Source organism: Ranitomeya imitator, chromosome 6 (genome assembly GCF_032444005.1).
Source record: "Ranitomeya imitator isolate aRanImi1 chromosome 6, aRanImi1.pri, whole genome shotgun sequence".
NCBI classification, from domain to species: domain Eukaryota; kingdom Metazoa; phylum Chordata; class Amphibia; order Anura; family Dendrobatidae; genus Ranitomeya; species Ranitomeya imitator.
Genome location: NC_091287.1, coordinates 553,319,896 through 553,339,834, shown reverse-complemented (window position 1 = coordinate 553,339,834; position 19,939 = coordinate 553,319,896). Strand labels below are relative to the sequence as shown.

The following is a 19,939-nucleotide window of genomic DNA, read 5'->3' as shown; positions in this document are numbered from 1 at the left end:
ATGCGTCTGCGCCAGAGAGACAGCGCATCATGCTTCTGCGCCAGAGAGACAGCGCATCATGCGTCTGCGCCAGAGGGACAGCGCATCATGCGTCTGCGCCAGAGAGACAGCGCATCATGCGTCTGCGCCAGAGAGACAGCGCATCATGCGTCTGCGCCAGAGAGACAGCGCATCATGCATCTGCGCCAGAGAGACAGCGCATCATGCGTCTGCGCCAGAGAGACAGCGCATCATGCGCCAGCGCCAGAGAGACAGCGCATCATGCGTCTGTGCTAGAGGGACAGCGCATCATGCGTCTGCGCCAGAGAGACAGCGCATCATGCGTCTGCGCCAGAGAGACAGCGCATCATGCGTCTGCGCCAGAGAGACAGCGCATCATGCGTCAGCGCCAGAGAGACAGCGCATCATGCGTCTGCGCCAGAGAGACAGCGCATCATGCGTCTGCGCCAGAGGGACAGCGCATCATGCGTCTGCGCCAGAGAGACAGCGCATCATGCGTCTGCGCCAGAGAGACAGCGCATTATGCGTCTGCGCCAGAGACAGCGCATCATGCGTCTGCGCCAGAGAGAGCGCATCATGCGTCTGCGCCAGAGAGACAGCGCATCATGCGTCTGCGCCAGAGAGACAGCGCATTATGCGTCTGCGCCAGAGACAGCGCATCATGCGTCTGCGCCAGAGACAGCGCATCATGCGTCTGCGCCAGAGAGACAGCGCATCATGCGTCTGCGCCAGAGGGACAGCGCATCATGCGTCTGCGCCAGAGAGACAGCGCATCATGCGTCTGCGCCAGGGAGACAGCGCATCATGCGTCTGCGCCAGAGAGACAGCGCATCATGCGTCTGCGCCAGAGAGACAGCGCATCATGCGTCTGTGCCAGAGGGACAGCGCATCATGCGTCTGCGCCAGAGAGACAGCGCATCATGCGTCAGCGCCAGAGAGACAGCGCATCATGCGTCTGCGCCAGAGAGACAGCGCATCATGCGTCTGCGCCAGAGACAGCGCATCATGCGTCTGCGCCAGAGAGACAGCGCATCATGCTTCTGCGCCAGAGAGACAGCGCATCATGCGTCTGCGCCAGAGGGACAGCGCATCATGCGTCTGCGCCAGAGAGACAGCGCATCATGCGTCTGCGCCAGAGAGACAGCGCATCATGCGTCTGCGCCAGAGAGACAGTGCATCATGCATCTGCGCCAGAGAGACAGCGCATCATGCGTCTGCGCCAGAGAGACAGCGCATCATGCGCCAGCGCCAGAGAGACAGCGCATCATGCGTCTGTGCTAGAGGGACAGCGCATCATGCGTCTGCGCCAGAGAGACAGCGCATCATGCGTCTGCGCCAGAGAGACAGCGCATCATGCGTCTGCGCCAGAGAGACAGCGCATCATGCGTCAGCGCCAGAGAGACAGCGCATCATGCGTCTGCGCCAGAGAGACATCGCATCATGCGTCTGCGCCAGAGGGACAGCGCATCATGCGTCTGCGCCAGAGAGACAGCGCATCATGCGTCAGCGCCAGAGAGACAGCGCATCATGCGTCTGCGCCAGAGAGACAGCGCATCATGCGTCTGCGCCAGAGACAGCGCATCATGCGTCTGCGCCAGAGAGACAGCGCATCATGCTTCTGCGCCAGAGAGACAGCGCATCATGCGTCTGCGCCAGAGAGACAGCGCATTATGCGTCTGCGCCAGAGACAGCGCATCATGCGTCTGCGCCAGAGACAGCGCATCATGCGTCTGCGCCAGAGAGACAGCGCATCATGCGTCTGCGCCAGAGGGACAGCGCATCATGCGTCTGCGCCAGAGAGACAGCGCATCATGCGTCTGCGCCAGGGAGACAGCGCATCATGCGTCTGCGCCAGAGAGACAGTGCATCATGCGCCAGCGCCAGAGAGACAGCGCATCATGCGTCTGTGCTAGAGGGACAGCGCATCATGCGTCTGCGCCAGAGAGACAGCGCATCATGCGTCTGCGCCAGAGAGACAGCGCATCATGCGTCTGCGCCAGAGAGACAGCGCATCATGCGTCAGCGCCAGAGAGACAGCGCATCATGCGTCTGCGCCAGAGAGACAGCGCATCATGCGTCTGCGCCAGAGGGACAGCGCATCATGCGTCTGCGCCAGAGAGACAGCGCATCATGCTTCTGCGCCAGAGAGACAGCGCATCATGCGTCTGCGCCAGAGGGACAGCGCATCATGCGTCTGCGCCAGAGAGACAGCGCATCATGCGTCTGCGCCAGAGAGACAGCGCATCATGCGTCTGCGCCAGAGAGACAGCGCATCATGCATCTGCGCCAGAGAGACAGCGCATCATGCGTCTGCGCCAGAGAGACAGCGCATCATGCGCCAGCGCCAGAGAGACAGCGCATCATGCGTCTGTGCTAGAGGGACAGCGCATCATGCGTCTGCGCCAGAGAGACAGCGCATCATGCGTCTGCGCCAGAGAGACAGCGCATCATGCGTCTGCGCCAGAGAGACAGCGCATCATGCGTCAGCGCCAGAGAGACAGCGCATCATGCGTCTGCGCCAGAGAGACAGCGCATCATGCGTCTGCGCCAGAGGGACAGCGCATCATGCGTCTGCGCCAGAGAGACAGCGCATCATGCGTCTGCGCCAGAGACAGCGCATCATGCGTCTGTGCCAGAGAGACAGCGCATCATGCGTCTGCGCCAGAGACAGCGCATCATGCGTCTGCGCCAGAGAGACAGCGCATCATGCGTCAGCGCCAGAGAGACAGCGCATCATGCGTCTGCGCCAGAGAGACAGCGCATCATGCGTCTGCGCCAGAGGGACAGCGCATCATGCGTCTGCGCCAGAGAGACAGCGCATCATGCGTCTGCGCCAGAGAGACAGCGCATTATGCGTCTGCGCCAGAGACAGCGCATCATGCGTCTGCGCCAGAGAGACAGCGCATCATGCGTCTGCGCCAGAGAGACAGCGCATCATGCATCTGCGCCAGAGAGACAGCGCATCATGCGTCTGCGCCAGAGAGACAGCGCATCATGCGCCAGCGCCAGAGAGACAGCGCATCATGCGTCTGTGCTAGAGGGACAGCGCATCATGCGTCTGCGCCAGAGAGACAGCGCATCATGCGTCTGCGCCAGAGAGACAGCGCATCATGCGTCTGCGCCAGAGAGACAGCGCATCATGCGTCTGCGCCAGAGAGACAGCGCATCATGCGTCAGCGCCAGAGAGACAGCGCATCATGCGTCTGCGCCAGAGAGACAGCGCATCATGCGTCTGCGCCAGAGGGACAGCGCATCATGCGTCTGCGCCAGAGAGACAGCGCATCATGCGTCTGCGCCAGAGAGACAGCGCATTATGCGTCTGCGCCAGAGACAGCGCATCATGCGTCTGCGCCAGAGAGAGCGCATCATGCGTCTGCGCCAGAGAGACAGCGCATCATGCGTCTGCGCCAGAGAGACAGCGCATTATGCGTCTGCGCCAGAGACAGCGCATCATGCGTCTGCGCCAGAGACAGCGCATCATGCGTCTGCGCCAGAGAGACAGCGCATCATGCGTCTGCGCCAGAGGGACAGCGCATCATGCGTCTGCGCCAGAGAGACAGCGCATCATGCGTCTGCGCCAGGGAGACAGCGCATCATGCGTCTGCGCCAGAGAGACAGCGCATCATGCGTCTGCGCCAGAAGGAGAGCGCATCATGCGTCTACGCCAGAGAGACAGCGCATCATGCGTCTGCGCCAGAGAGACAGCGCATCATGCGTCTGTGCCAGAGGGACAGCGCATCATGCGTCTGCGCCAGAGAGACAGCGCATCATGCGTCTGTGCCAGAGGGACAGCGCATCATGCGTCTGCGCCAGAGAGACAGCGCATCATGCGTCAGCGCCAGAGAGACAGCGCATCATGCGTCTGCGCCAGAGAGACAGCGCATCATGCGTCTGCGCCAGAGGGACAGCGCATCATGCGTCTGCGCCAGAGAGACAGCGCATCATGCGTCAGCGCCAGAGAGACAGCGCATCATGCGTCTGCGCCAGAGAGACAGCGCATCATGCGTCTGCGCCAGAGACAGCGCATCATGCGTCTGCGCCAGAGAGACAGCGCATCATGCTTCTGCGCCAGAGACAGCGCATCATGCGTCTGCGCCAGAGAGACAGCGCATCATGCGTCTGCGCCAGAGAGACAGCGCATCATCAGAGAACTTAAGATTTTTTGGTATAACGAATTGGACACCTCATCGCAAGAAGTCACACATATTTCCGCTTCTCCATTTCACCGGCGGAGCGTCTGATGGTGACTCTTCGGTAAGCCATTTTTATTGTTTCTCCTCCTGTTAAAGCACATTTATAACTGTAATGTTTTTGCTGGTATTTTGCACTCATTTTTGTCTTCCTTTTTTTTCAGGTTCCTTGCAACTGGGGAATCCCTTACCTCACTCCATTTCCAGTTCAGACTTGGGATTTCCACCATATCGGGGATGGTGAAGCACACCTGCCGTGCATTGTGGGACTCACTACATGGCGGGTTTATCCCACAACGGAGAGTTGGCTGGAATGGGGCTTCATTTCTATGGAAACACCTTCCAATTTCCACCACCTAGACCGCTGCCTGAAACCTCGGGGCCACCAATGTCATTTGTTTGTGTTGGAGATGAAGCCTTCCAACCCTCGGAACACCTGCTGAAGCCATACTCCAGTAGTGGATTGACGCCAACTAAAAGAGTGTTTAATTACCGCCTCACACAAGCACGAAGAATGGTGGAGTGCGCTTTTGGGATCCTAACAACCAAATGGCGAGTTCCATTGACCGCTTTCAACCTGAAGACTGACACTGTGGACGAGGTGGTGAAAGCTTGTGTGGTCCTTCACAATTTTGTTATATGCAAGGAACAGATTTCCACTGATGACCACTCAGAAGAAACCACCTTGGCCGATTATCACAACATTACGTATAGAAGTTCTGTGTCAGTTCCCAGAACGAGGGACAAATTTGCTGAATACTTTATTTCACCTCAATGAAGAGAACACTGTCGGGATGAGAGAGTGGGAAAAATTAGTTTTGGACCTTCTTTACCCAAAGTATTCGACCTGGTTGGGTTTTACCCAAAGTATTAAACCTGATAATTAAATAAAAAGACAAAAATGTTTAAACGAAAACAAGGATTTTTTTTATTTACAACTTATATATATATTTATAAATTTATGTAGTGTGGGGTGGAGATAAGACTGGAGGGGCTGCCAGATTGGGACAGTGGGAGTGTGGAGAGAGGATTGTGCTGGTGGTGACGGATCAGAAGGTAAAACAGAAGGTGAAGGGGTGGAGAAAGAAAGAACATGTGGACGTAAAACCGGGAGTAGAGGGGGGGAATTTGGAAGTTTGGAGGGGTGGAGTGGAGGGATTGGGAGGCAGAAGAGGTGGTGGGTGGAGAAGAGGGTTGTGTTTGGGGCATGATGGGTGTGGAAGGAGACTGGTGGTAGTGGGCAGGAAGTGGAGGCACAGATGATGTGGTTGGGAGCTGGTACGGGGCAGGAGGCTGCTACGGGGCAGGAGGCTGGCACAGGACAGGAGGCTGCTACGGGGCAGGAGGCTGCTACGGGACAGGAGGCTGCTACGGGGCAGGAGGCTGCTACGGGGCAGGAGGCTGGTACAGGACAGGAGGCTGCTACGGGGCAGGAGGCTGCTACGGGACAGGAGGCTGCTACGGGGCAGGAGGCTGCTACGGGGCAGGAGGCTGTTACGGGACAGGAGGCTGCTACGGGGCAGGAGGCTGCTACGGGACAGGAGGCTGATACGGGGCAGGAGGCTGCTACGGGACAGGAGGCTGCTACGGGGCAGGAGGCTGCTACGGGGCAGGAGGCTGTTACGGGACAGGAGGCTGCTACGGGGCAGGAGGCTGCTACTGGGCAGGAGGCTGGTACAGGACAGGAGGCTGCTACGGGGCAGGAGGCTGCTACGGGGCAGGAGGCTGCTACGGGGCAGGAGGCTGCTACGGGGCAGGAGGCTGTTACGGGACAGGAGGCTGCTACAGGGCAGGAGGCTGCTACGGGGCAGGAGGCTGCTACGGGGCAAGAGGCTGCTACGGGGCAAGAGGCTGCTACTGGGCAGGAGGCTGCTACGGGACAGGGACAGGAGGCTGCTACGGGACAGGAGGCTGCTACGGGGCAGGAGGCTGGTACAGGACAGGAGGCTGCTACGGGGCAGGAGGCTGCTACGGGACAGGAGGCTGCTACGGGGCAGGAGGCTGCTACGGGGCAGGAGGCTGAAACGGGGCAGGAGGCTGCTACGGGGCAAGAGGCTGCTACGGGGCAAGAGGCTGCTACGGGGCAGGAGGCTGCTACTGGACAGGAGGCTGCTACGGGGCAGGAGGCTGCTACTGGACAGGAGGCTGCTACGGGGCAGGAGGCTGCTACGGGGCAGGAGGCTGCTACGGGGCAGGAGGCTGAAACGGGACAGGAGGCTGCTACGGGGCAAGAGGCTGCTACGGGGCAGGAGGCTGCTACTCGGCAGGAGGCTGAAACGGGACAGGAGGCTGCTACAGGACAGGAGGCTGCTACGGGACAGGAGGCTGCTACGGGACAGGAGGCTGCTACGGAACAGGAGGCTGCTACGGAACAGGAGGCTGCTACGGCACAGGAGGCTGCTACGGGACAGGAGGCTGCTACGGGACAGGAGGCTGGTACGGAACAGGAGGCTGCTATGGGACAGGAGGCTGCTACGGGACAGGAGGCTGCTACGGCACAGGAGGCTGCTACGGGACAGGAGGCTGGTACGGAACAGGAGGCTGCTACGGGACAGGAGGCTGCTACGGGACAGGAGGCTGGTATGGAACAGGAGGCTGCTACGGGACAGGAGGCTGCTATGGGACAGGAGGCTGCTACGGGACAGGAGGCTGCTACGGCACAGGAGGCTGCTACGGAACAGGAGGCTGCTACGGAACAGGAGGCTGGTACGGAACAGGAGGCTGGTACGGAACAGGAGGCTGGTACGGAACAGGAGGCTGGTACGGAACAGGAGGCTGGTACGGAACAGGAGGCTGGTACGGAACAGGAGGCTGGTACGGAACAGGAGGCTGGTACGGAACAGGAGGATGCTATGGGGCAGGAGGCTGCTACGGGGCAGGAGGCTGCTACGTGGCAGGGTGCAAGAACTTGGGTGCATAGCTCTGTACCTGACCCCTCTGCCAATGCTGCCCAGAGCCCACAGGTGTACTAGAGGTGGCAGCAGCAGAGGGGTGGGGTAAAGGAAAACCTATATCCCCACCAGCAGCTTCATGCAATGCAGCCGGCCAGGATGCTCCAGCACTGGTGTATGGGACCAGATGTGAGGGAAGGCTGGGAAGGTGCAGAGGGGGCAGGAATGTCGCAGTGTCCCGCGGTGGTGGTCTCCTGAGGTATCGCCCCAGAAGGGTTCAACTCTGCAGGCTCCCGAGTGCTGCCGACGGTGCTGTGAAACAAAGAGAAAAAATGTAATTAATATATTGATGTTGCTTGGCCCTGGCTGAAACAAAAAAAAGTGTTAGACATGTAAACATTTTAAATGTGGTGGGTAATATTTACCTTCGGCTCACCATCGTTGGCTGGAGGAACGACAGGGCTCGGGCATATTTATATCTGCTCCTGCGTTCCCGAAGATCCACTCGGGGCCCGCTTCTCTTTGTTAGGCCGGGATCACACATGCGAGAAATACGTCCGAGTCTTGCATAGTAATACCCGGCAGAGCGTGCGGCTGCATGTATTGCTATGCGGCCGACGCTCCGCTCCCGAGTGACGGCGGCAATGCTGGGTATTACCAACGCGAGACTCAGACGTATTTCTCGCATGCGTTTTTTTGCGGCAAAAAAATGCATTGCTGTCTATGTAAACGCATGCGTTTTTAACCACATGCGTTTGCATGCGTTATAAACGCATGCGTTTAAAAAAAAAAACAAAACACACTGATAAACTACCCCACACCATAAAATTGATAAAGGGATCCTACCCCTAACCCCTTTAAGGGTAGGGTTAGGATCCCTTTAGGGTTAGGATCCCTTTTGGGTTAGGATCCCTACCCCTAGCTCTTTCTGTTTATAGTGAGTTTTTAACTTTATTTTGATGATTGGCAGCTGTCACACATTTATCTGCATGCGTTTAAAAAACGCAAACGCATGAAAAAACGCATGTAAACGTGTCAAAACGCCGCGTTTTTTTTCACCACATGCAAAAACGCATGCGTAAAAAAAAACGCAGCGTTTGCACGCGTTTTTTCACCATGCGTTTTTTTTTAAACGCATGCGTTTTGAAACGCAAGTGTGAAACCAGCCTAACTGCAGCCTTGTCACTAAAGGGGTTGAGTTACCATCGCCCTCCCCTCTCCTCAGCTGTAAGTTTTCTCCAATTCTTATAACTCTCATATCTTCCCTGAAGAATCTGGCAGAGTCATAACCCACACCTCATCCATCTTGTATTAAAATTAGCGTTCTATTGGTACCAAATTCGTCCTAGATGTTCCACACGGTTCCGGAGAAATCCGCACTTTGTACTTGTTGTGTTTAGCTGCTCGCGCTTACAGTGATGGACAGATAGACCGATGGAAGTTAGCAATATGTACTTATTATTTTTCTAGCCCAAATCGGTGGCCCAATATCTAACTATGACAGAACAAAGAACCTCATGTCTGAAGACAGAAACTAGACCAGTTACATCTGGAGGGAGATTTGTGCCTCTACAAGGGCAATAACATTCCTGGCTAGGGGGAAGGGCAGAGCGTTTAGAAGAATAGCTTCACACACACACAGAAGCAAAGAGAGAAGGGGGTCAGAGCCCACATCCTGCAGGATACCAGAGAAAATGAAAAATCCTACTCCATTTTATTCATTATCATGACGCCGTCCGTTTTTTTGCCGCAGACAATAAACATTACTTTGTCCTTTCTTTCCGGCCGGCGGATAAACAATTTTTGCCTGGATCCGGCGAATGACGGATGAAAAGTGAGGCCATGAGTCGCTAATACGAGTCGCCGCTTCCGTTTTTTTTCAAAATTCGCCTGATTGATCCTGACGGCAAAACACTGATGTGTGAGAGCAGCGGAATGCAGAAATTTGTGTAAATTGCAACTTTTAACCCCTTACCGGCATCGGACGTACTATACCGTCCGATGCCGGCTCCCCTGCTTTGATGCAGGGCTCCGCGGTGAGCCCGCACCAAAGCCGGGACATGTCAGCTGTTTTGAACAGCTGACATGTGCCCGTAATAGGCGCGGGCAGAATCGCGATCTGCCCGCACCTATTAACTAGTTAAATGCCGCTGTCAAACGCAGACAGCGGCATTTAACTACCGCTTCCGGCCGGGCGGCCGGAAATGACGTCTTCGCCGACCCCCGTCACATGATCGGGGGTCGGCGATGCGTCAGGATGGTAACCATAGAGGTCCTCGAGACCTCTATGGTTACTGATTGCCCGTCGCTCACAGCACACGTGCAATTCTGCTACATAACAGCGAACATCAGATCGCTGCTATGTAGCAGAGCCGATCGTGCTATGCCTGCTTCTAGCCTCCCATGGAGGCTATTGAAGCATGGCAAAAGTTAAAAAAAAAAGTTTAAAAAAATGTGAAAAAAATAAAAAAAACATAAAAGTTTAAATCACCCCCCTTTCGCCCCAATCAAAATAAATCAATAAAAAAAATATCAAATCTACGCATATTTGGTATCGCCGCGCTCAGAATCGCCCGATCTATCAATTAAAAAAAAGTATTAACCTGATCGCTAAACAGCGTAGCGGGAAAAAAATTCGAAACGCCAGAATTACGTTTTTTTGGTCGCCGCGACATTGCATTAAAATGCAATAACGGGCGATCAAAAGAACGTATCTGCACCGAAATGCTATCATTAAAAACGTCATCCCGGCACGCAAAAAATAAGCCCTCAACCGACCCCAGATGATGAAAAATGGAGACGCTACGAGTATCGGAAAATGGCGCAATTTTTTTTTTTTTTTTTAGCAAAGTTTGGAATTTTTTTTCACCACTTAGATAAAAAATAACCTAGACATGTTTGGTGTCTATGAACTCGTAATGACCTGGAGAATCATAATGGCAGGTCAGTTTTAGCATTTAGTGAACCTAGCAAAAAAGCCAAACAAAAAACCAATGTGGGATTGCACTTTTTTTGCAATTTCACAGCACTTGGAATTTTTTTCCCGTTTTCTAGTACAAGACATGCTAAAACCAATGATGTCGTTCAAAAGTACAACTCGTCCCGCAAAAAATAAGCCCTCACATGGCCAAATTGACGGAAAAATAAAAAAGTTATGGCTCTGGGAAGGAGGGGAGTGAAAAACGAACACGGAAAAACGAAAAATCCCCCGGTCATGAAGGGGTTAATGATTGTTAAAACCAGAAGGAAGGTACACGTGGGTGTGTTTTTTTAACCCTTTAAGGACGCAGCTAAGTTTCACGCTGAAGCCTACAAGGACACGGAAACCGTCAGTAAGCAGCTCCCGGTCACCGGGCAGAGCTGTGGGGGGCGGCTTGCTCTGTAGGACCCACAGCCCCCTGGCTGACTGCTCTCCTTGCTGACGGTTTCCCTGTGGACACAGCAGCCATTATCACCACACCGCCCCCGAGCCTCCTGGCCTGCAGGCAGCTGACCACCCTGGTGCCGCCGTCGGCCGATAATCACTGTGATATCGGCGATATATCGCCCATAGATCCCACTCTGCCACCAGACTTATTTACGGCGCCGGTAGGCGGAGCTATGACCTGCGCTGGGGGCGGGGCACGTTGTGACTTGCCAGTGGTTGACCAGCGTGATGACGCCAGGACGCCGCGCGCGTTATCACGTGACAAGGAACCAGCCGCGTGTCACGTGACACCGGCTCCGCCCCCCCTTCACGCAGCCCGGTCATCCCGCGCTCCCGCCGCCAGGTAGGGTCACATCGGACGCCCGGTCCGCGGTAGCGGGCGCTCCGCCCTGTTCTCCGGCGCCTTTAGCTCTGCTCACCCGGGCTCCTGGAGCTGAGAGCGAGGCCTCTGCCTGGGAAAAGGCCGCTCCGGCCTGGAGGCTGTGTGAGCAGAGGCGGCCTGTGAGGTGTGCGCTCAGCGGTGACGGCACTACAAGTCCCAGCGTGGAGTCCGCCTACTGCTGGCACTGACAGCCTTGCTGCAGTCATGTTCTGAAACCCCCTGTATAAGTCATTGGTGGTCGCGTCCTCCTGCATCACGTGATGTGCGCCTGCACGCGGGGGCCACGTGCTCCGACTGGGGTCTGTGCGGCGCCACTAGTGGGGGGAGCGTGTGACGTCAGAGCGCTGATCAGTGACGTCACCCTCCTCCTAGAGCGCTGATCAGTGACGTCACCCTCCTCCTAGAGCGCTGATCAGTGACGTCACCCTCCTCCTAGAGCGCTGATCAGTGACGTCACCCTCCTCCTAGAGCGCTGATCACTGACGTCACCCTCCTCCTAGAGCGCTGATCACTGACGTCACCCTCCTCCTAGAGCGCTGATCAGTGACGTCACCCTCCTCCTAGAGCGCTGATCACTGACGTCACCCTCCTCCTAGAGCGCTGATCACTGACGTCACCCTCCTCCTAGAGCGCTGATCACTGACGTCACCCTCCTCCTAGAGAGCTGATCAGTGACGTCACCCTCCTCCTAGAGCGCTGATCAGTGACGTCACCCTCCTCCTAGAGCGCTGATCAGTGACGTCACCCTCCTCCTAGAGCGCTGATCAGTGACGTCACCCTCCTCCTAGAGCGCTGATCAGTGACGTCACCCTCCTCCTAGAGCGCTGATCAGTGACGTCACCCTCCTCCTAGAGCGCTGATCACTGACGTCACCCTCCTCCTAGAGCGCTGATCACTGACGTCACCCTCCTCCTAGAGCGCTGATCAGTGACGTCACCCTCCTCCTAGAGCGCTGATCAGTGACGTCACCCTCCTCCTAGAGCGCTGATCAGTGACGTCACCCTCCTCCTATAGTGCTGATCAGTGACGTCACCCTCCTAGAGCGCTGATCACTGACGTCACCCTCCTCCTAGAGCGCTGATCACTGACGTCACCCTCCTCCTAGAGCGCTGATCAGTGACGTCACCCTCCTCCTAGAGCGCTGATCAGTGACGTCACCCTCCTCCTAGAGCGCTGATCAGTGACGTCACCCTCCTCCTAGAGCGCTGATCAGTGACGTCACCCTCCTCCTAGAGAGCTGATCAGTGACGTCACCCTCCTCCTAGAGCGCTGATCAGTGACGTCACCCTCCTCCTAGAGAGCTGATCAGTGACGTCACCCTCCTCCTAGAGCGCTGATCACTGACGTCACCCTCCTCCTAGAGCGCTGATCAGTGACGTCACCCTCCTCCTAGAGCGCTGATCAGTGACGTCACCCTCCTCCTAGAGTGCTGATCAGTGACGTCACCCTCCTCCTAGAGCGCTGATCAGTGACATCACCCTCCTCCTAGAGAGCTGATCACTGACGTCACCCTCCTCCTAGAGCGCTGATCAGTGACGTCACCCTCCTCCTAGAGCGCTGATCAGTGACGTCACCCTCCTCCTAGAGCGCTGATCAGTGACGTCACCCTCCTCCTAGAGCGCTGATCAGTGACATCACCCTCCTCCTAGAGCGCTGATCAGTGACGTCACCCTCCTCCTAGAGCGCTGATCACTGACGTCACCCTCCTCCTAGAGAGCTGATCAGTGACGTCACCCTCCTCCTAGAGCGCTGATCACTGACGTCACCCTCCTCCTAGAGTGCTGATCACTGACGTCACCCTCCTCCTAGAGCGCTGATCACTGACGTCACCCTCCTCCTAGAGCGCTGATCAGTGACGTCACCCTCCTAGAGCGCTGATCACTGACGTCACCCTCCTCCTAGAGCGCTGATCAGTGACGTCACCCTCCTCCTAGAGAGCTGATCAGTGACGTCACCCTCCTCCTAGAGCGCTGATCACTGACGTCACCCTCCTCCTAGAGAGCTGATCACTGACGTCACCCTCCTCCTAGAGCGCTGATCACTGACGTCACCGTCCTCCTAGAGCGCTGATCAGTGACGTCACCCTCCTCCTAGAGCGCTGATCACTGACGTCACCCTCCTCCTAGAGCGCTGATCACTGACGTCACCCTCCTCCTAGAGCGCTGATCACTGACGTCACCGTCCTCCTAGAGCGCTGATCAGTGACGTCACCCTCCTCCTAGAGTGCTGATCAGTGACGTCACCCTCCTCCTAGAGCGCTGATCAGTGACGTCACCCTCCTCCTAGAGCGCTGATCACTGACGTCACCCTCCTCCTAGAGCGCTGATCACTGACGTCACCCTCCTCCTAGAGCGCTGATCAGTGACGTCACCCTCCTCCTAGAGCGCTGATCAGTGACGTCCCCCTCCTCCTAGAGCGCTGATCAGTGACGTCACCCTCCTCCTAGAGCGCTGATCAGTGACGTCACCCTCCTCCTAGAGCGCTGATCTGTGACGTCACCCTCCTCCTAGAGAGCTGATCAGTGACGTCCCCCTCCTCCTAGAGCGCTGATCAGTGACGTCACCCTCCTCCTAGAGCGCTGATCAGTGACGTCACCCTCCTCCTAGAGCGCTGATCAGTGACGTCACCCTCCTCCTAGAGAGCTGATCAGTGACGTCACCCTCCTCCTAGAGAGCTGATCAGTGACGTCACCCTCCTCCTAGAGCGCTGATCAGTGACGTCACCCTCCTCCTAGAGCGCTGATCAGTGACGTCACCCTCCTCCTAGAGCGCTGATCACTGACGTCACCCTCCTCCTAGAGCGCTGATCAGTGACGTCACCCTCCTCCTAGAGCGCTGATCAGTGACGTCACCCTCCTCCTAGAGCGCTGATCAGTGACGTCACCCTCCTCCTAGAGCGCTGATCAGTGACGTCACCCTCCTCCTAGAGAGCTGATCAGTGACGTCACCCTCCTCCTAGAGCGCTGATCACTGACGTCACCCTCCTCCTAGAGAGCTGATCACTGACGTCACCCTCCTCCTAGAGCGCTGATCACTGACGTCACCCTCCTCCTAGAGCGCTGATCAGTGACGTCACCCTCCTCCTAGAGCGCTGATCAGTGACGTCACCCTCCTCCTAGAGCGCTGATCACTGACGTCACCCTCCTAGAGCGCTGATCACTGACGTCACCCTCCTCCTAGAGCGCTGATCAGTGATGTCACCCTCCTCCTAGAGCGCTGATCAGTGACGTCACCCTCCTCCTAGAGCGCTGATCAGTGACGTCACCCTCCTCCTAGAGAGCTGATCAGTGACGTCACCCTCCTCCTAGAGCGCTGATCACTGACGTCACCCTCCTCCTAGAGCGCTGATCAGTGACGTCACCCTCCTCCTAGAGAGCTGATCAGTGACGTCACCCTCCTCCTAGAGCGCTGATCACTGACGTCACCCTCCTCCTAGAGCGCTGATCAGTGACGTCACCCTCCTCCTAGAGAGCTGATCAGTGACGTCACCCTCCTCCTAGAGAGCTGATCAGTGACGTCACCCTCCTCCTAGAGCGCTGATCAGTGACGTCACCCTCCTCCTAGAGCGCTGATCAGTGACGTCACCCTCCTCCTAGAGCGCTGATCACTGACGTCACCCTCCTCCTAGAGCGCTGATCAGTGACGTCACCCTCCTCCTAGAGCGCTGATCAGTGACGTCACCCTCCTCCTAGAGCGCTGATCAGTGACGTCACCCTCCTCCTAGAGCGCTGATCAGTGACGTCACCCTCCTCCTAGAGAGCTGATCAGTGACGTCACCCTCCTCCTAGAGCGCTGATCACTGACGTCACCCTCCTCCTAGAGAGCTGATCACTGACGTCACCCTCCTCCTAGAGCGCTGATCACTGACGTCACCCTCCTCCTAGAGCGCTGATCAGTGACGTCACCCTCCTCCTAGAGCGCTGATCACTGACGTCACCCTCCTCCTAGAGAGCTGATCAGTGACGTCACCCTCCTCCTAGAGCGCTGATCAGTGACGTCACCCTCCTCCTAGAGCGCTGATCAGTGACGTCACCCTCCTCCTAGAGCGCTGATCACTGACGTCACCCTCCTCCTAGAGCGCTGATCACTGACGTCACCCTCCTCCTAGAGCGCTGATCAGTGACGTCACCCTCCTCCTAGAGCGCTGATCAGTGACGTCACCCTCCTCCTAGAGAGCTGATCAGTGACGTCACCCTCCTCCTAGAGCGCTGATCACTGACGTCACCCTCCTCCTAGAGCGCTGATCAGTGACGTCACCCTCCTCCTAGAGCGCTGATCACTGACGTCACCCTCCTCCTAGAGCGCTGATCACTGACGTCACCCTCCTCCTAGAGAGCTGATCAGTGACGTCACCGTCCTCCTAGAGCGCTGATCAGTGACGTCACCCTCCTCCTAGAGAGCTGATCAGTGACGTCACCCTCCTCCTAGAGCGCTGATCAGTGACGTCACCCTCCTCCTAGAGCGCTGATCAGTGACGTCACCCTCCTCCTAGAGCGCTGATCAGTGACGTCACCCTCCTCCTAGAGAGCTGATCAGTGACGTCACCCTCCTAGAGCGCTGATCAGTGACGTCACCCTCCTCCTAGAGCGCTGATCAGTGACGTCACCCTCCTCCTAGAGCGCTGATCAGTGACGTCACCCTCCTCCTAGAGTGCTGATCACTGACGTCACCCTCCTCCTAGAGCGCTGATCGGTGACATCACCCTCCTCCTAGAGCGCTGATCGGTGACATCACCCTCCTCCTAGAGCGCTGATCACTGACGTCACCCTCCTCCTAGAGCGCTGTGCCTATGAGTGTAAAATCATGATGGCCTCTGTAGGTCTCCATTCAGACTGCACAAGGTTTGTTTGTAGTCTGTAACCATGGAGATGTATTGGCTTACATAATTGCTGTATACACAAAGCATAGAAGGTCTCACATCAGCACCGTCGTTTTCAGAGTTGTCTCACTCTTTATTGTTGGACACTGAGTAACCCCTCACCTGCTGGATACGACTTTCATATAAACCTGTGGTCGAAGTTGCAGTTTCATTTCCTTTTATTTTTTCCATTTTATACAGTGGAACATGATGTGAAATATCAAGTTTATAAGACGCATTCAAAGATCTGTCCGTCTAAATCCTGCAAACCACCGTCCTGGTCATAATGAGGAGATCTCTAGTCCAGGAGAATTTGGTGGTTATTATTTCCGATTGTCAGTCGTTCCCTGAGATTTGTAATGTGACGTAGTGTAAGAATCATAGATCATCGGCTTTACACTGATACATAGAAGATCACTCCATGCTCAAGTCACTAAATATGTCATTATCCATCCTGTATTATACCCCAGAGCTGCACTCACTATTCTGCTGGTGCAGTCACTGTGTACATACATTACATTACTGATCCTGAGTTACATCCTGTATTATACCCCAGAGCTGCACTCACTATTCTGCTGGTGCAGTCACTGTGTACATACATTACATTACTGATCCTGAGTTACCTCCTATATTATACCCCAGAGCTGCACTCACTATTCTGCTGGTGCAGTCACTGTGTACATACATTACGTTACTGATCCTGAGTTACATCCTGTATTATACCCCAGAGCTGCACTCACTATTCTGCTGGTGCAGTCACTGTGTACATACATTACATTACTGATCCTGAGTTACATCCTGTATTATACCCCAGAGCTGCACTCACTATTCTGCTGGTGCAGTCACTGTGTACATACATTACGTTACTGATCCTGAGTTACATCCTGTATTATACTCCAGAGCTGCACTCACTATTCTGCTGGTGCAGTCACTGTGTACATACATTACATTACTGATCCTGAGTTACATCCTGTATTATACCCCAGAGCTGCACTCACTATTCTGCTGGTGCACTCACTGTGTACATACATTACATTACTGATCCTGAGTTACATCCTGTATTATACCCCAGAGCTGCACTCACTATTCTGCTGGTGCAGTCACTGTGTACATACATTACATTACTGATCCTGAGTTACATCCTGTATTATACCCCAGAGCTGCACTCACTATTCTGCTGGTGCACTCACTGTGTACATACATTACATTACTGATCCTGAGTTACATCCTGTATTATACTCCAGAGCTGCACTCACTATTCTGCTGGTGCAGTCACTGTGTACATACATTACGTTACTGATCCTGAGTTACATCCTGTATTATACTCCAGAGCTGTACTCACTATTCTGCTGGTGCAGTCACTGTGTACATACATTACATTACTGATCCTGAGTTACATCCTGTATTATACTCCAGAGCTGTACTCACTATTCTGCTGGTGCAGTCACTGTGTACATACATTACATTACTGATCCTGAGTTACCTCCTGTATTATACCCCAGAGCTGCACTCACTATTCTGCTGGTGCAGTCACTGTGTACATACATTACATAGTAACATAGTAACATAGTAAGGCCGAAAAAAGACATTTGTCCATCCAGTTCAGCCTATATTCCATCATAATAAATCCCCAGATCTACGTCCTTCTACAGAACCTAATAATTGTATGATACAATATTGTTCTGCTCCAGGAAGACATCCAGGCCTCTCTTGAACCCCTCGACTGAGTTCGCCATCACCACCTCCTCAGGCAAGCAATTCCAGATTCTCACTGCCCTAACAGTAAAGAATCCTCTTCTATGTTGGTGGAAAAACCTTCTCTCCTCCAGACGCAAAGAATGCCCCCTTGTGCCCGTCACCTTCCTTGGTATAAACAGATCCTCAGCGAGATATTTGTATTGTCCCCTTATATACTTATACATGGTTATTAGATCGCCCCTCAGTCGTCTTTTTTCTAGACTAAATAATCCTAATTTCGCTAATCTATCTGGGTATTGTAGTTCTCCCATCCCCTTTATTAATTTTGTTGCCTTCCTTTGTACTCTCTCTAGTTCCATTATATCCTTCCTGAGCACCGGTGCCCAAAACTGGACACAGTACTCCATGTGCGGTCTAACTAGGGATTTGTACAGAGGCAGTATAATGCTCTCATCATGTGTATCCAGACCTCTTTTAATGCACCCCATGATCCTGTTTGCCTTGGCAGCTGCTGCCTGGCACTGGCTGCTCCAGGTAAGTTTATCATTAACTAGGATCCCCAAGTCCTTCTCCCTGTCAGATTTACCCAGTGGTTTCCCATTCAGTGTGTAATGGTGATATTGATTCCCTCTTCCCATGTGTATAACCTTACATTTATCATTGTTAAACCTCATCTGCCACCTTTCAGCCCAAGTTTCCAACTTATCCAGATCCATCTGTAGCAGAATACTATCTTCTCTTGTATTAACTGCTTTACATAGTTTTGTATCATCTGCAAATATCGATATTTTACTGTGTAAACCTTCTACCAGATCATTAATGAATATGTTGAAGAGAACAGGTCCCAATACTGACCCCTGCGGTACCCCACTGGTCACAGCGACCCAGTTAGAGACTATACCATTTATAACCACCCTCTGCTTTCTATCACTAAGCCAGTTACTAACCCATTTACACACATTTTCCCCCAGACCAAGCATTCTCATTTTGTGTACCAACCTCTTGTGCGGCACGGTGTCAAACGCTTTGGAAAAATCGAGATATACCACGTCCAATGACTCACCGTGGTCCAGTCTATAGCTTACCTCTTCATAAAAACTGATTAGATTGGTTTGACAGGAGCGATTTCTCATAAACCCATGCTGATATGGAGTTAAACAGTTATTCTCATTGAGATAATCCAGAATAACATCCCTCAGAAACCCTTCAAATATTTTACCAACAATAGAGGTTAGACTTACTGGCCTATAATTTCCAGGTTCACTTTTAGAGCCCTTTTTGAATATTGGCACCACATTTGCTATGCGCCAGTCCTGCGGAACAGACCCTGTCGCTATAGAGTCCCTAAAAATAAGAAATAATGGTTTATCTATTACATTACTTAGTTCTCTTAGTACTCGTGGGTGTATGCCATCCGGACCCGGAGATTTATCTATTTTAATCTTATTTAGCCGGTTTCGCACCTCTTCTTGGGTTAGATTGGTGACCCTTAATATAGGGTTTTCATTGTTTCTTGGGATTTCACCTAGCATTTCATTTTCCACCGTGAATACCGTGGAGAAGAAGGTGTTTAATATGTTAGCTTTTTCCTCGTCATCTACAACCATTCTTTCCTCACTATTTTTTAAGGGGCCTACATTTTCAGTTTTTATTCTTTTACTATTGATATAGTTGAAGAACAGTTTGGGATTAGTTTTACTCTCCTTAGCAATGTGCTTCTCTGTTTCCTTTTTGGCAGCTTTAATTAGTTTTTTAGATAAAGTATTTTTCTCCCTATAGTTTTTTAGAGCTTCAATGGTGCCATCCTGCTTTAGTAGTGCAAATGCTTTCTTTTTACTGTTAATTGCCTGTCTTACTTCTTTGTTTAGCCACATTGGGTTTTTCCTATTTCTAGTCCTTTTATTCCCACAAGGTATAAACCGCTTACACTGCCTATTTAGGATGTTCTTAAACATTTCCCATTTATTATCTGTATTCTCATTTCTGAGGATATTGTCCCAGTCTACCAGATTAAGGGCATCTCTAAGCTGGTCAAACTTTGCCTTCCTAAAGTTCAGTGTTTTTGTGACTCCCTGACAAGTCCCCCTAGTGAAAGACAGGTGAAACTGTACAATATTGTGGTCGCTATTTCCTAAATGCCCGACCACCTGCAGATTTGTTATTCTGTCAGGTCTATTAGATAGTATTAGGTCTAAAAGTGCTGCTCCTCTGGTTGGATTCTGCACCAATTGTGAAAGATAATTTTTCTTGGTTATTAGCAGAAACCTGTTGCCTTTATGGGTTTCACAGGTTTCTGTTTCCCAGTTAATATCCGGGTAGTTAAAGTCCCCCATAACCAGGACCTCATTATGGGTTGCAGCTTCATCTATCTGCTTTAGAAGTAGACTTTCCATGCTTTCTGTTATATTTGGGGGTTTGTAACAGACCCCAATGAGAATTTTGTTACCATTTTTCCCTCCATGAATTTCAACCCATATGGACTCGACATCCTCAT

The 19,939-nt window shown here is 53.4% G+C and overlaps 2 protein-coding genes across 5 annotated transcripts in view; both read left to right on the top strand.

Moving 5' to 3' along the window:
• Positions 1–5,452: 5,452 nt before the first annotated feature.
• On the top strand, positions 5,453–7,162 carry LOC138643473 (collagen, type I, alpha 1a-like). The gene has a single exon (XM_069732379.1). The coding sequence runs from the start codon at positions 5,453–5,455 to the stop codon at positions 7,160–7,162; it is 1,710 nt and encodes a 569-aa protein (XP_069588480.1).
• Positions 7,163–10,766: 3,604 nt separating this feature from the next.
• TSNARE1 (t-SNARE domain containing 1) overlaps positions 10,767–19,939 on the top strand; it is a 348,915-nt gene continuing 339,742 nt past the window's right edge. For 2 of the 4 annotated variants that reach the window (XM_069731990.1, XM_069731987.1), the window contains exon 1: positions 10,767–10,851. The gene's annotated coding sequence lies outside the window, so the exon portion shown is untranslated. The remainder of the gene's footprint in view (positions 10,852–19,939) is intronic. The other 2 variants (XM_069731986.1, XM_069731989.1) reach the window with 2 other exon arrangements.

What these genes read in the sequence shown, in the direction of transcription:
- LOC138643473 (XM_069732379.1), top strand. Translation starts at nt 5,453, where the DNA reads ATGTGGTTGGGAGCTGGTACGGGGCAGGAGGCTGCTACGGGGCAGGAG.